This window comes from Lissotriton vulgaris, chromosome 10, assembly GCF_964263255.1.
Source record: "Lissotriton vulgaris chromosome 10, aLisVul1.2, whole genome shotgun sequence".
Classification (NCBI taxonomy): Eukaryota; Metazoa; Chordata; class Amphibia; order Caudata; family Salamandridae; genus Lissotriton; species Lissotriton vulgaris.
The window spans coordinates 21,070,802-21,086,149 of record NC_141698.1 but is presented as its reverse complement, the minus strand read 5'-3'; the positions used below and the strand labels follow the sequence as shown (position 1 = coordinate 21,086,149).

Below are 15,348 nucleotides of genomic sequence, written 5' to 3'. Positions count from 1 at the left end.
AGAAGCTCACAGACGAGCCGAGCAGAGGGAATGAGAATAAGTATAACTGCTTAACAACCACAATGGCCACTGTGTGTGGGCGCCAATGGGGAGACCACCAAGACTGGGCACCAATTTAAGTCAAGGTCCCACTGAGTCACTGCGAAGAGCGCAGGAGGAAACCTAGAACTCAAACCTTCAGGAAATCTCACAGCAATCATCTATTTAAAGACCAAGTCAATCAGGTAAACAAAGAAAGGCCAGAAAAAGAGGTACCCTTTGACGGTGCCCATTGCACAGCCTTGCTGGATTAAAAAAAGCACAAAATCGCTGAAAGGCATGGGGAGAACCCACTCCTTCCCATGCCGGCCAAGCAACAGAACAAGACTGAAGTCCAGAATACAGATTTCATGGTAGGGCAGTGTGCCAACAAGGTGATGCCCACCACCTCTGCCAAGTCATGTGCACTTAGACTGCCCTGCTCATTCTCCAGGCATCAAGTTGAAGACTCTGGTGGCTGGATGCTAAATCTGCTCCTCAGGCTGGGAGAGGTTTGCCCTGAGTGGTAGAGCAAGCTGAAGGCACAAAAATCCCATCACATCTGCATACCATGCCCTCAAGGGGCCAGTCCAGTTCAATCAAGATGTGCACCCTGTCCAAACGCATCTTCATCGGAACCAAAGGAATTACCAAGATAAGCAGGAATACATAATGGAGTAGAACGTCTGTCAGGTAAACCACATCCACCAGAGCTCTCTGCACTGGAAATTGGCGAGAACAGAAGGCAAACAGTGTTTACAGCCATGGAGGTCCATGGAAGGCAAAGAGCAGGTGTGACTTTCAAGTGAAACATTACACATCCATCATAGGCAGGTCATGCAGTAGTATGAAATTAAGCACACTGCTGGAAAAATGTGTGTTGCAAAGTCAGCCTGTGCCCAGGGCACCCTCCAATATTTTGCTGGCTGGTACTATGTACCTGACCCTGTGCTCTGTGTATCCATGCCCAGTGCTATGCTGAAAGTCAATTTGCATACGGTGAAAACACCTACATGCACTAGGGTACACAATGGCTTAGGGTATCCCTGTGATTGGCATGGCCTCCCCTATAAGGCCCTATTACATAATAGGGCTGGGGGACTGAAACTACCTTCAAGTCACTAGTATATAATAGGGCGATTAGTAGCCATGTGTGCACTGCTGGAGCCTGAGGTCAGTTAAAGCAGCCCTGTGCTGCAGGATTTCTTTTAAAATGCAAATTGTGTCCAAACTCGACTTTGGGGCCCTTACAAAACAAATCAACTACAATGTTTGGGCATCTTAGGTACCCCAGGGTCTCCTCTAGGTGTGATCAGGAATTTATAAGGAGGACACGTATAAAATGAGTTTTATATGCCCCGGGTTAAGTGATATTGCACATTTCACGCCCAACATTGTGATAAAGTGCTTCACGAAATCTACTTTTGCGCTAGGAGCACTGTGGAGGAAGGATCTGCAACAGGTTTACATATTCAGAATCTCTAAAGGCTCCCCTAGGTGTTCCATCAGAGGTAGGGGGTCCTGAGGATATAAGCAGGGTTCCTATAACATAAAAGGCATTTGTGTTTATAAGCTCAGGTGGTGGAAAATGGCCCAAGTAATTTTTCCCATTGCAAATCCCCTGTCCCATAGGTTAACATAGCACAAAGTTATTAATGAATAATACCCGCTAGGAGAATAAAAATAGCATACAACGACTACCCAGAGTGGTATTGATAAATCCAACAATACAGTATTGTTGAATTTCTCCTAAAACATACAGACAAGTTAAGACTGTCTGCAAGCCAAAATTCAACCTTCGAGTGGTATGTTGAGATTGGTTAAAGTTAAGTGGATTAGCCAGGGTCATTTGATGAGGTAATAAAGAGCCCTTGCGGGTTAGCCAGCTCTTCTGGGAGGGAGGGGTTCTCCTACACAGTAATACCAGAGCAGGGATAAGTGTTATATACAATATCCTTCAATGGAAGGAGGATACAGGCAAAATACACCAGTTTTATTTACAACTCTTCTCTTTGAACCCAGCCAGATTCTAGACTGAAGGAAAGAATGCGCAGATGCCAGGGGGGAGAGACTGGAGATTAGATATCCTGGAGGTGAGTTTAGCCAGCTCTTTTCTTACAGTTAAAAATTGAAATATTGAATTTTAGAAATATGCTTTCTGGGATATCATTGTGCCTTACTCCGGGGTGTTACCCTGCACCTCACTGGACAGGAGTGACCCCAAAGGACACTGAATAAGTATCTGAGAGGGGCAGTGCCTCTTAGATCTGCTGCTTGAAACCTAAGAGAGCAAGAAGGGTCTACGCTGAGGATTTTTATGTGCATTAACCAGGCCCTTCTCTCTTAAGCCTGCGCCTCCTGCACCATCCAGAACACTGTGGACTACCTTGCTTTAAAAGTAGTCAAGAGTGGACTCCCCGCAAGCTACATGTTAACAGCGCTCACCTGGCCTTTCACCACAAAAATCAGCCTGGAGTACTACCAGTGGATGTGTTAGGACCATCTTTGAGGTTCCAGGCCCTTGGACTGTGTTTTGGACACTTTGGACCTGAAAGAGGAACTTTAAGTTCATCACTGAATCCGGCCAGCTGTAGGAGGCTGCATGAAGTCTGGTGAGAAATCCTCAAGAAGCATTGCCAATTGTGAATTTGTCCGTCAGAGGGAACCAAATGTCAAAAAGTGGCAGAGTTGGTTTATAAGCACTAGAAAGTGTCCAATCTAAAAAAAATAAAAATCTCCTCTTGTTCCCTACATTGTATATTTTTCGTTTGGGTGTAATTTTAAAAAGGTACAAATATGTCCTATTTTTATACATTGGTGTTGGATTTTTGTGTGGTGTCAATTATTTACTGAATTGGTGTTTTTTCAATGTCTTACATACTAGTCTCTGAAGGGAAGCCTGCCTGCCCGAACCAAGCTACCTAAGGTGGAGTATGGGAATCATTTTCTATGACCTATTCCTGGCCCTATATTGTGTTAGTGGTGTTATTGCCAGTGGTAAAATGCATATCTGCCACTAATAATCCACTTTCCAACGAATGGGCATTCAGAGAGCTCCTAAATGGATGCTACAGCAGAACTAGGCATCTCTGCATGGTCTTCAAATGGCTGGGAGCTCTACAGTGCATTTTGAACTCAACTGTGGAGCTGATGGAAATGCTACAAGTTCTGATGAGAACCAACTGTCCACAATGCCTTTTTCCAATTACACCCAACGTAACACTTCAAAAGAAGAAATGCAAAATATATATATATATATATATATATATATATATATATATATATATATATGAATATCGAGCTGGGATCCCACAAGCAGTCATTGTGGGAGGTCGACAAATCAAAACACGTTGAGATGCTTTAACAAGCTTAACTACTAGATACTGTAAAAAAAAAAAAAATTAAAATTGCACACCATGTAAACATCACAATCCAATCAGCAAAATGCACCCAATCCCTACCTGCACACCTTGAACTGATCACTAACTTTAGGTCGACACTCATTTTATGGCCCATCTACAATTCTACCAATTACAAGAAACCCGGTTCAACTTGACTGTATTGAAAGACACCTGGCGGCCTGATTCTGGGAAGCAAAACTGGGGGCACACAGCTTTACTCAGACTGCTGCCAGGACTTGATATCAATTCCAGAATTTGCCCTTTAACTACTCGGAGTACAAGGCAGTGCCGGATAAAAGTGCAGAAGGGCTCAGGAAGACTCACCTGATCAGCAAACAGCACCATGATGGTGTAGCTGCCTGCACCAGGCGGAGTGTACTTGACCGTGAACGTGTCATTGTCATTACGGATGATGTCAAAGTCTATGTCGGTCTCGACAGGCTCCACCACACCGGGGGCACACTTTATGCCGATGCTAACATCACCTGCATAAATGTAACAAGATGACAGTTAACCATCAGTGCTAAGGTGGAGGGTTGAACCGCTTGGGAGGAAAATGAATGGGAAAGTTCCAGGTAATAACCAGCTGCACAAGTGACAGATTACATGTTCTTAACAGATCCAAACACCAAACTTTGTCACAAAACAAGTACACACATTCGTCAGAGGTAGGCCATCTGGCAGCAGCATTAAATTGAGTAGAAACCAAAGAAAACAACTATCAACATAGGTTGCATTTGTGGGTGGTTTTATCATGCATGTCAACCTTACAGCAACCATGCTAGGAAGTGAATAAAGACAGTAGTCACCCTAAAAAGTAAACTTACCCTGTCCAGCCTCAATGCAGTCTACTGTGAAATAGGTGGGTTCATGGGCTTTCAGTCCAGTCTTCGCCACACCAGGTCCATACACCTTGACTTTGTTGGGGTGGCAGCCAGCACCAACATTCATCTGCAGTCACAAGGAAAGGTGAAACTACTTCACGGATGCTCAAGCATTATCCACCCTAGCGAGCAAGCAAACATTCCTGCAAAGCAACCCTACTCTTGAGAAGTGTGGAATAGTTGCCAGGCAGTCATACTTTGGATTCAGGGTGGCCACAAGAGATACAAAGAATTCAGTCTGTCTTCTTACTTAAGCAAAAAGTGGGGTGACTAGTATCAGGGAGTGAAGTCAATGTCTTTATACACACATCCGTTCAATTCACATTAGCAGAGCCACTGTCCTTACCCTGAAAGGACTGTTGGGAATGTTCACGTCACCCCAGGTGACCACAGCGGTGTGCTTCAAGGGCTTCTTTGGAAGGTAAGAGCAGCTGTAGGTCCCATTTCCATTGTCCTTTGTAGTTACCTCAACTGGGGTGCCCTCAGAATCCTGTGAGGAACAGAGACAACCTTGGTTATTCCAACAACATATTCCTCCCACTGAAACCCTGCATTAAGAAAGGAACGTTACTCATCTCTAACCACAGTTTAGCTTGATTCTCCTTCCCGATTAATTGTTCAAGTTCTTCCTCACAGTGGCGGATGCTGCCCAACTGCGGTGAAGAATTTGAAGTCTTTGTACCAGAGGACAATTCCCTGTGCCGGAGAACCAAAGGCACAGGAAAGATTCCAGGGACGCAATCTTGAACCATGGTAGCAGCAGAGGAAATTTATAACAATGATATTCAGACCGCGTTCGATCTCCGAGGAATGCACCATACCATGTTCCATAACAAATGCAGACTCTGCAGGAGATATAAGAAAATACTCAATGGCCAGGCAAACCAGAAACACTTCATGTGTGGTCAACCTTATCTACCATCAGCTCCTACCCATTTAGGTCAACAACTCATTACTGAAAGAAAGCATGCAACAGGACCCCGTCAGCACCACAGAAGGCCACATAGGACACCCTGGCACCCAGAGCTTGAGGGGAGCTTCTCCTTGCAGTGGAATGTGGCTAATCCCAAGATCAAATGTATTTACTCGCCCACAACAGCGGTGTGGCAATTGTACACTGTGGCAATTATGGTTGCCACATGGCCTGGTTTAGCAGAATGACCAGTATTTTACTATCCTGGCCGGTACAAAAATTCAAAGAAAAAAAATCTAGTATTTTATCTCTCATTAGTATATACTTTAAACAGTAAATATGAGAAGAAAACACTTTAAGTGAATTTTCTAGAGGTGCCTTAGTGAGAATCATTCAAGTAAAGAAAGTAGAAGGGCTATGTTGAGAATTAATACAGACAATCTTCTATAAAGTTCTATTTAGGCATCATGTCCGGGCCTTTGGAGAATCTAAAAAATGTGAACAAATTGCCACCTTTCCCCGCGAGGAATACCGGCCATCAAGATCCGATCAGGATTGCTTTTACAAAGTATTCTCATCTCAGACTTTTATTACACTATGGACCGTGTGCTCACCACAGGAGTTTAATGGTCTGGCTCTCGTGCCCAGCAGATTTCCAACTGCTGCACAATGCAGCTAATACGAAGAACCTACAAGGGAATTCGTGCTCTGAAACGTGGGCGAAAGAACATTCCTCACCTGAACCTGGACTAGCAGGGGCGCCTTCCCTCCATTTTTGGCATCAATTGTGAACTCTGCTGGCTTGTTGATGGCCAGACCAGTTTTCTCCAGTCCAGGGCCATACGCTTTCACCTAGAGTCAGGCAGAAAAAGACAGTTAAGGGCAAGTAAAACACTCCAAACCCTTATCAGGAGACTCCACTGAACAAAAGTGCGAAACCACAAGCCAGGAAAAGGCCTCTGCTCAATGAAACTGAAGCACCTTCAGTTGGCAAAACGATTTACAAACTGTGGTGCCAAACGGTGGGCCGCATAGCCCAGTCTCACTCAGCACTAAGCTGTAAACTTGCACAACACAGTTCCAGAAGGATTTAAAGTAAGCCCTGGCGACCATGTACTTTAAAAAAAATATATATATAACAGTTTTATATAGCGCAAACTTGACCAGATTCTGGTATCCTAGCGCTTTACATGAGCACCAGTTAAATTACATGACATTCATTTTTGTTAGGCACAGGGAGATTAAGTGATTTGCCCAGAATCACAGGATGTTCAGCGTGGTTGTCAAGACCTGAACCCAGTTACCCAAATTTGAGGTCGACCGCCCAAGCAGTTAAGCCAACTCCTTTCCCCTACTGCCGAGTGGGGGGAGGGGGGGCCTTCCACAATGCATGCAAATATTGGTATAAAGAGAGCTAAAGCCTACAAACCAGATATCAGAAGCCTATCTATGAAGTGCTTCTTGCCCCACTGCCTGCTGGCTAGTTACAGGTTTAGTAAGGAGACACACCCACTCACACCGCTCAGTTACCTTCTCTGGGTAGAAGTCCTTTGGTGCAGGTTTGATCTCAGCCATAAAGGGGCTGTGCTTGATGTCTTCGTTGTTGCACAGAACGTGGACTGCATATGCACCGGCTTCTAAAGGCCAGTACCGGACGTCACATGACCCATCGCCCCGGTCGTCGCATTCTATCTTGGCCTGGGATGGCCCTTCCACTGAGAAACCTGTACAAGGGAAAAGCAACTGAAGTCACCTCTACGTAGAGCAAAGGACTGAAGGGAACAAGCCTCTTTAGGACTACCTCCGCCTGATCAACACTCAGACTACCACTCACACCTGCCTCAGGCCCCCTTTGGTTTGTACAAGCAAGTCCATGAATTTATTTCAAACCTAGAAATCAGTAATGCAGCACTTGTGTTAAACCATTGTTAAAGGAACCCATTGCCACTTAGCCTGTGTAACCTTCCCACTGAAAGACAAACACTGACGCATTTGACAAATTTCATGCAAGGTCAGTCGAGTGAAGCCTCTTCAGTCAATCTGAAGGTCACAGTGACCCAAGTTGAGACTTTCAACCTGGGATCACAGACATGTTTAAATGCCCATAATATCAGACCTCTAGACAAAATATTTAAGTCCCATATCTAATCTGGACCAGGTTTGCTTCATGCAGCTTTCAGCACAAAAAAAACTGTTTTTTGGCTGAGACAGCCGAATACGGAGACCACTTAGTTGCGTTACAAGCCTTTCTAACCTTAAGTGGATAACTTAGTTAGCATGCAAACAATGTAAAGAACCATCCTCCATGAAGCCGTGGGAATATCAAGAGGCAGTGGACATTTATACAAGGAACCTACACCAACAAAAAAGAAAAACTGAGATGATGAGAGCAGCTTTAATCAGAGACCAATCCACACTGGGTACTGAAGACATACTTTTGCTGACACTTAGTTTGGAGAGTTGCATCAAGACACATTTGTTCCGAGTACTTACCTAAAGTTCCCACGTCATCACCGATTGCTTCCACTACAAAGTCAGCCGATTTCCCAACCACTCCAACTTCAAGACCAGGACCCCAGGCACGAACTTTCTGGTTCCCACACTCTGGACCCACTTTGACTTCAAACGGGCTGAGTCACATGAAGAGAAGCAAAGGCAGTATTGTGAGTATGCATTGGAAGTAGAGAGGCAGAGAGCTCACCCAACCAAGCGCACCCAGCTTTCAGTACAAACACTGAACCCTTCCAGGCTCTAAGGCGGGTCAGAAGAGCAGTGGGGTATGTTGGAGGGTAAAATCTCTGAATGGTTAGTTCAGGATTGCAGCTCTAATGCGCGGTGTGGCAGGCTGCCATGATCGGCTTCGCTTGCATGGATTACATTGGACTTGCTGGCACACATTAAGGCCGCAAACTACAACCACAGTAATGACCCCGGCTGATCGGTGCCCTTGTGCTAGCTTACCAGAGGTGGAAGAGGTCACAGTCTACCCATCCACCATCCGTACTCGATACAGTTATCACAAATACAGATATCAGCAATTTTTTCATCTGACCACATTTGTCTCGAGTACGTTTCAGGATATTGTTCAGCACCCTGAATAGACTAGCATGGAAATGGCACTGGGACGAAGTTACAAACAAGAGCCAACCGGACCAATCAGGAACACGACTGCTAATCAGGTGTGCACTCCCTAAAATAACTTGAAACCTGCCAGAAAACAGAGAAGGCCAAGCTTGAATGGGCACTTTACCTTCTGGGAATGTTCTGTCCACCCCATGTGATGGTGACGGTGTAGGTGCCAGGAGCAGTCGGATAGTACTCAAACCAGTAGACACCGTCACCCAGGTCTTTCTGCTTAACACGCTCTTCTGTTCCCTCTACCGAAGGAGCAAGAAAGTTGTAAATCAGAAGGCAAGTATAACTCATTAGGAACAAACTGCTGTCATTTATTTCAATGTGCAATTTAATCTGAAAACCCAATACATGGACAGTAATCTATTCCTTCACCCTGTACCACATGGGCAAGAAAGCCGGGTGCGTTATGACCCTATGAGAATGAAAAAGGCGCGCTACTCACTTGGTCCTTTCACCACAACCTTCAACTCGCCACTGCCGGCGCCTTTAGTGTAGACTTTGAAGTCTGCAGTCTCCTTGACCCGAACTCCTTTCGGCTGCAGGCCACGACCAACGGCAAGGCAGGCAGTGGGGTTACAAGCTGTAGAAGTTGGGGAGAAGAATGTAATTAGCTAGGTCTGTGGTCAACCAACACAACACCCGGTATCAATCACAGGTTAACTAATGACTGCTCAGGGTGTGCAGAAACAAGGCTAGCTGTAGACGCCTCACCGAACCCACCAGGAGACTGGCGGACAAGGCAATTACCCAAAAATACTTCAACAAATCAAGGACGTCAAGACATGATGCAACAAGTGAGACCCTCTCCCAGAGGTTCTCTGTGGTATAGAGGGTCAAATGGCATTTACCGATCACAAAAGGAGATGACAGCCAACACCCTCCATCTACATAAAAACGTGACAAGAGGCAAGCGACCACCGCATGGCTTCACTTTCAAGAAGAGTTACAAGAACAATGCAAACTACACCCAATGCCATTCCGTTTAGTGGCCACAATCATGGGGAAATTTGAAATTATATTAAAGGTGCTTTCGGGAAATAATGCAAAAGCATTGCTCCCTTTCACACAAAACAATGTGAATGATTAGAAATGAAGTTACTACTGCTGAAAAACAAGCAACACATTAGTATAAGTAGGTGTTTAGTGATCTGACTCTTAATACAGTTCACTAGGTTTCCACTTTATACCAAGGGGTAATAGACATAAGGCATATTACACTTTAGGACTAAAGCAGTGCTTAAAGGTACAGACCATATAATCCATGCTCCCTGCACACCCCGTCCAAAGAGCAGGCACAATGATCATGCAGCAGTTGTACACAATAACCGTGCGCTATTAGACTGGATCACACCAGCACCTACCAACACGATGAAACGCTGCTGGAAGGGACACCAGGGATTCAAGAGCTGGACTCCTCCGGCTGAGAGCGAAGCATGGCAGAAAAGAAAGGAAAGGAGAGATAGAAAAACAGAAGAAACTGCAAAAACAAGACAGGAGCAAGGGATGGGGAACATTTAAAGCTGTGAGTTACAAATAGAACAGATCCCAGTCAAGGAACCCTACTGAATGCGAGTTTGGCAACAAATCTTCACCATTGAGGACTGCAGGAATGTAATCTCAGGAGTAAAGGTGGATGGATAAAACCTGTTCTAGGAGCAGGTGAGGCCCTGCCTTATGGAGGACAGGCCGGTGACGGCAGGTGCTATGGCTATCTGAAGGCGATCAGATCTTAGCTGGGATGCCCCCGGCTTCAGAGAACGCCTGTTTAGGTTCCCACCCATCAATACCTATTTAAGCAACACTGCCAGAGGTCAAGGCTTCCTACAATAGAACAGATGGAAAGGTTGTGTTTTCAACCATGGACCATTCCACTAGATATAGCAAAGCTGAAAAGCTCTGCATGCTTGAGGGATCCCGGGACTATGGAAAGCTCTGCATGCTTGAGGGAACCTGGGAATATGAAAAGCTCTGCATGCTTGAGGGATCCCGGGACCATGGAAAGCTCTGCATGCTTGAGGGAACCCAGGAATATGGAAAGCTATGCATGCTTGAGGGAACCCGGGACTATGGAAAGCTATGCATGCTTGAGGGATCCCGGGACTATGAAAAGCTCTGCATGCTTGAGGGATCCCGGGACTATGAAAAGCTCTGCATGCTTGAGCGAACCCGGGACTATGGAAAGCTCTGCATGCTTGAGCGAACCCGGGACTATGGAAAGCTCTGCATGCTTGAGGGAACGTGGGACTATGGAAAGCTCTGCATGCTTGAGGGAACACGGGACTATGGAAAGCTCTGCATGCTTGAGGGAACACGGGACTATGGAAAGCTCTGCATGCTTGAGGGAACACGGGACTATGGAAAGCTCTGCATGCTTGAGGGAACACGGGACTATGGAAAGCTCTGCATGCTTGAGGGAACACGGGACTATGGAAAGCTCTGCATGCTTGAGGGAACGTGGGACTATGGAAAGCTCTGCATGCTTGAGGGAACGTGGGACTATGGAAAGCTCTGCATGCTTGAGGGATCCCGGGACTATGGAAAGCTCTACATGCTTGAAGGATCCCGGGACTATGGAAAGCTCTACATGCTTGAAGGATCCCGGGACTATGGAAAGCTCTACATGCTTGAAGGATCCCGGGACTATGGAAAGCTCTGCATGCTGGAGGGATCCCGGGACTATGGAAAGCTCTGCATGCGTGAAGGATCCCGGGACTATGGAAAGCTCTACATGCTTGAAGGATCCCGGGACTATGGAAAGCTCTACATGCTTGAAGGATCCCGGGACTATGGAAAGCTCTACATGCTGGAGGGATCCCGGGACTATGGAAAGCTCTACATGCTTGAGGGAACCCGGGAATATGAAAAGCTCTGCATGCTTGAGGGAACCCGGGAATATGAAAAGCTCTGCATGCTGGAGGGAACCCGGGAATATGAAAAGCTCTGCATGCTTGAGGGAACCCGGGAATATGAAAAGCTCTGCATGCTTGAGGGAACCCGGGACTATGAAAAGCTCTGCATGCTTGAGGGATCTTGGGAATATGGAAAGCTCTGCATGCTTGAGGGAACCCGGGACTATGAAAAGCTCTACATGCTTGAAGGATCCCGGGACTATGGAAAGCTCTACATGCTGGAGGGATCCCGGGACTATGGAAAGCTCTACATGCTTGAGGGAACCCGGGAATATGAAAAGCTCTGCATGCTTGAGGGAACCCGGGAATATGAAAAGCTCTGCATGCTGGAGGGAACCCGGGAATATGAAAAGCTCTGCATGCTTGAGGGAACCCGGGAATATGAAAAGCTCTGCATGCTTGAGGGAACCCGGGACTATGAAAAGCTCTGCATGCTTGAGGGATCTTGGGAATATGGAAAGCTCTGCATGCTTGAGGGAACCCGGGACTATGAAAAGCTCTGCATGCTTGAGGGATCTTGGGAATATGGAAAGCTCTGCATGCTTGAGGGATCTTGGGAATATGGAAAGCTCTGCATGCTTGAAGGATCCTGGGAATATGGATGGGGAAGTTGTGCAAGAATGTGCCAATGGTGGCTGCGCTTTCTGCTCTCGATCTGTGCTGCTGTAAATCCACCTCCATGTGCCAGACCGAGGCCACACCATTGAATCTCGTGTTCCCATGAACTTTCGTGGACCACAAGCCTATTCAGGAAGTCTTTAATAGCCAGAGACTCTGAAAGGTGATCATTTAGAATAAAGACACTAATCAGAACACAAGTATTTTTGAATGACTGCCCTGCATTCATTCAAAATGGATCGGGCGCCACACCTACCTTGACGGATGAAGGGCAGGCTTTCCTGCAGAGGAGGTGGTGCTCAATTGAGGGAAACTGGAAGGCCAAAGCAGTTTATTTTCATGTACAGAACTCCATCCCCATTGTTTCCTTCCAATACAAAGGATATGGCTTTGGACTCGACGGCCAGACCCTTCCAAAGAACAAAGTCCATAATTCGGACAGAAAATTGTGTTAACCATTTGCTTCTCTATTAAATTGTTCTAGGTAAAGAAGGGTTTAACGAAATGCACAATTTTTCCTCAGAAAAGATTGCTAATGAAGTCTTCCAAATTATTTGAACGGTTAGTGCATTTTTTAACGACTGAGTAGATCAGCCACACAGTAAAAATCTTCACCACCCCATTCAGCCAACTCTGTACCTTCCATGGTCAATAGCTGTACAGTTGGAGCCGCACATTTTGAAGCTTGAAAAAAAGCCCTCGTAATGTAGAACCACCATCAATTAGAGCGGCCCGGTGTCTCTGGGAATTAGGCAGTTTAATTTAGTGAAGATTCTCATGGAAAACTAGGATTACACACAAATGACTCCCCCCTGCCCAATCACAGGATGTTTACGGATTGTCAAGAACACAAATTAGAACAGCAGAGGTTTCGCACAGGAAAAAATCGAGGCCATGAACATCTCTTCTGGAGGGAGCTCAGACAGTAGTTCCAAGTTGTTGTTCTGCAAACTTCAGCAATGACAAGGTCAAAAGCCGTTGGGGAGCCTTTTCCCCTTGCAAACTGGATCATGGGCTTTGTAAGAGTTTATGGGCATCTTGGTGTCAAGTTATGACAAGTGAAGGGATTGAAAGACACCTGCATTAGACGGAGTGTCCCCTAAACAGATGCAGAACTTTTCCCACTTGATCTGAAGGGTGCTCTTTCACCTCCATCAAAATGTGGATTGGCTGGTAGCCAAGACCAACACAGGATGGAGTCCGAAGCCAGGCAGACAGCAGAGCCGCAGCATATTGTTGTGAAGGTTTGTCGCAACATTCCTTCATTATTGGATCTGTGAAAAAAATCTGTAGCAACGACAGGTGCCGGCATTCTGAGGCGTTGAAGACTTTGTGTTGGCCTGATCACCGCTTTTGGACTTGGAACTGATAAACGGCAAAGAAAATGTTTCCGCAGCTCATCACAAGCACATTCCTCAGTGATCTGGTTCCTGAATAATTGAAATGAAATTGTTGGCAATTGTTACTTTTTTTTTTTAAAGTAGGTTTATGGTCTCACTTGGTAATTGAAATCCTGAGCAAGAAAAATATGAGCAATTTGTGACTTTGCTCGGATTATGCTTAGATGATCTGGATTTTCATAGTTTGCATTCTCTGGAGTCGATCTAACCACTCAAGTGAGCCATCCATACAGGCCGGTTAACACCCTAGAATTAAAGGGGAGCGCAGCGCAAACTAGCATATCGATTCAGATCTCCAAATCGTCAGGAACACAGGCATGCGACAGTCATACGGACTGCTGGGAAATACAGAAAGAACCTGCATGTGACCAGATGGGAGCAGCTTGGAATACGTTAGACTAAGGCTACTGGATATCCAGGCAGAGGAAGGTTCCTTATTTGGGGAGACCACAAGGTAAACAGCAGGGATTCACAAATCACTGGATGGAAGCATGGCACCTGGGAAAGTAGCGAGCAGGTCACCGACGAACGATCGTGAGCTAGTTCATTTGGGCAGAGCACAAGGCAAGCAACAAAAGCCTTGGTGGTAGGAATTACTGTTTATTTCTTCCACTAAAGCCTGCCTTAATCTTGTTAGGGTTCACATTTCGCATCATTATATTCATCACGGTATTCAATATTTTTTATGCAGTTATGCACGCTCTACAGATAATTTCAAATTGAATACAGCCAGCACGGACACAAAATGCTCTAGGGTCAAGTACGGACAGCTGGAACCATTTCCTGGTCGGATTTAAGAACAGAATAAACGTTCAACGCACAAGATGTCGCCAGTGGCTTCCGGAGTCTCCATAATTCAGGTTCACATTAGTCTGGCATTTTTCACAAATACTAAGCCTTGAGTGGAAATAACCTCTCTTTGTGCTAAAGTATATGACCTGTGTTTAGAAACCGTATGTGCAGTAAAATTTACAGCAATATTCAAAATCCTTCCCAACATTTGATTTCTACAATCTAAACTAAACAAACATACTTCCAAAGTTCTACCAATCCACCAACAAAATGCAACATTATCTGAGGTTTTGGGTGGGAGGGGTAAGAGCCTGCTCACACCAGTCACAGCTAAAGGAAAGTTCAAGGCAATGAGACATGGACTTCTGAGACACCAGCAGCTGGTTTTCAACCCAAAATGGCAGACCAAAATGTACTAGCAAGAAAACCGAAACTCTAGACCGAGAATATTATCAGGTCTGGAACAGGACACATTCAGAGGTCCCTTCGAGTCAAAAACGGGACCATCATTCACGAAGATTTCAGTTTATGACCCGTTTTCATTTCTTTGCATCTTCAGTGGTTACTAGCCCAGCTTCAAAATATTTTCCTGCTACAGAGTGAACCTGGATTCTGAAGCTATGCCTAATGAACCATCCAATCAAAGGAGGATAAACTGTTTAAAGTACTTGCGTGGTAACTCACACTTTAGGACCATTCCTATGTCGTCTGACAGGCATGAACAGACCGAAATGCACAAAGGCTTTCTGAGCTTCTAGCCAATAGCAGCAGCCACTGGCCTATACTGAACAATATAACCAGGTTAATCTTTCTGCCTCTCAGGTTGAGGTTGTGGCAGGAAAGAAACAAAGATAGTGAAAAGAAAAAAAAGACGGCAAGAATTCCACAGAAGAGTGAGAAGAGATTGACAGAATAGCAAGAAGCCTGATAAAATGTTGACCAGACTTCTCCAAAAGACACCAGCAGCATGTGGCACTCCGAGCATGCCCAAGAAGGGCCGAGAAGGCCTTACCTTGTCCAACGGTGACCGTGTACGGGCTCTTTGGTATCTGGATTCCCCCGAAGGTGATGTAGATGGTGTACACCCCCTCCACTGTGGGCTTGTAGGTGCAGCGGTACGTGCTACTGCCTTTGTCTTCCAGCTGGACCTCGACTGCATCCTTCTTGCCCTTGGGATCCTGGATAACCACTTCCACTTCACCAACTCCAGCTCCTTTGGAGCAGAGACCAGAAGAGAAGATTCAGCATCAGGCACCAATGTAGCCAGGTTGTGCAGCT

General features: G+C 45.7%; 1 protein-coding gene across 5 annotated transcripts in view; it reads right to left on the bottom strand.

The window, feature by feature from the left end:
• FLNA (filamin A) overlaps positions 1–15,348 on the bottom strand; it is a 271,749-nt gene that overhangs the window by 79,502 nt on the left and 176,899 nt on the right. For all 5 annotated transcript variants that reach the window (XM_086940275.1, XM_086940274.1, XM_086940276.1 and 2 more), the window contains exons 9-17: positions 15,083–15,283; positions 8,794–8,931; positions 8,467–8,593; positions 7,710–7,846; positions 6,747–6,940; positions 5,955–6,068; positions 4,650–4,793; positions 4,247–4,370; positions 3,744–3,904 (exon numbers count right to left, since the gene is read on the bottom strand). In XM_086940275.1, the coding sequence (XP_086796401.1) occupies positions 3,744–3,904; positions 4,247–4,370; positions 4,650–4,793; positions 5,955–6,068; positions 6,747–6,940; positions 7,710–7,846; positions 8,467–8,593; positions 8,794–8,931; positions 15,083–15,283 (1,340 nt within the window). The remainder of the gene's footprint in view (positions 1–3,743; positions 3,905–4,246; positions 4,371–4,649; positions 4,794–5,954; positions 6,069–6,746; positions 6,941–7,709; positions 7,847–8,466; positions 8,594–8,793; positions 8,932–15,082; positions 15,284–15,348) is intronic.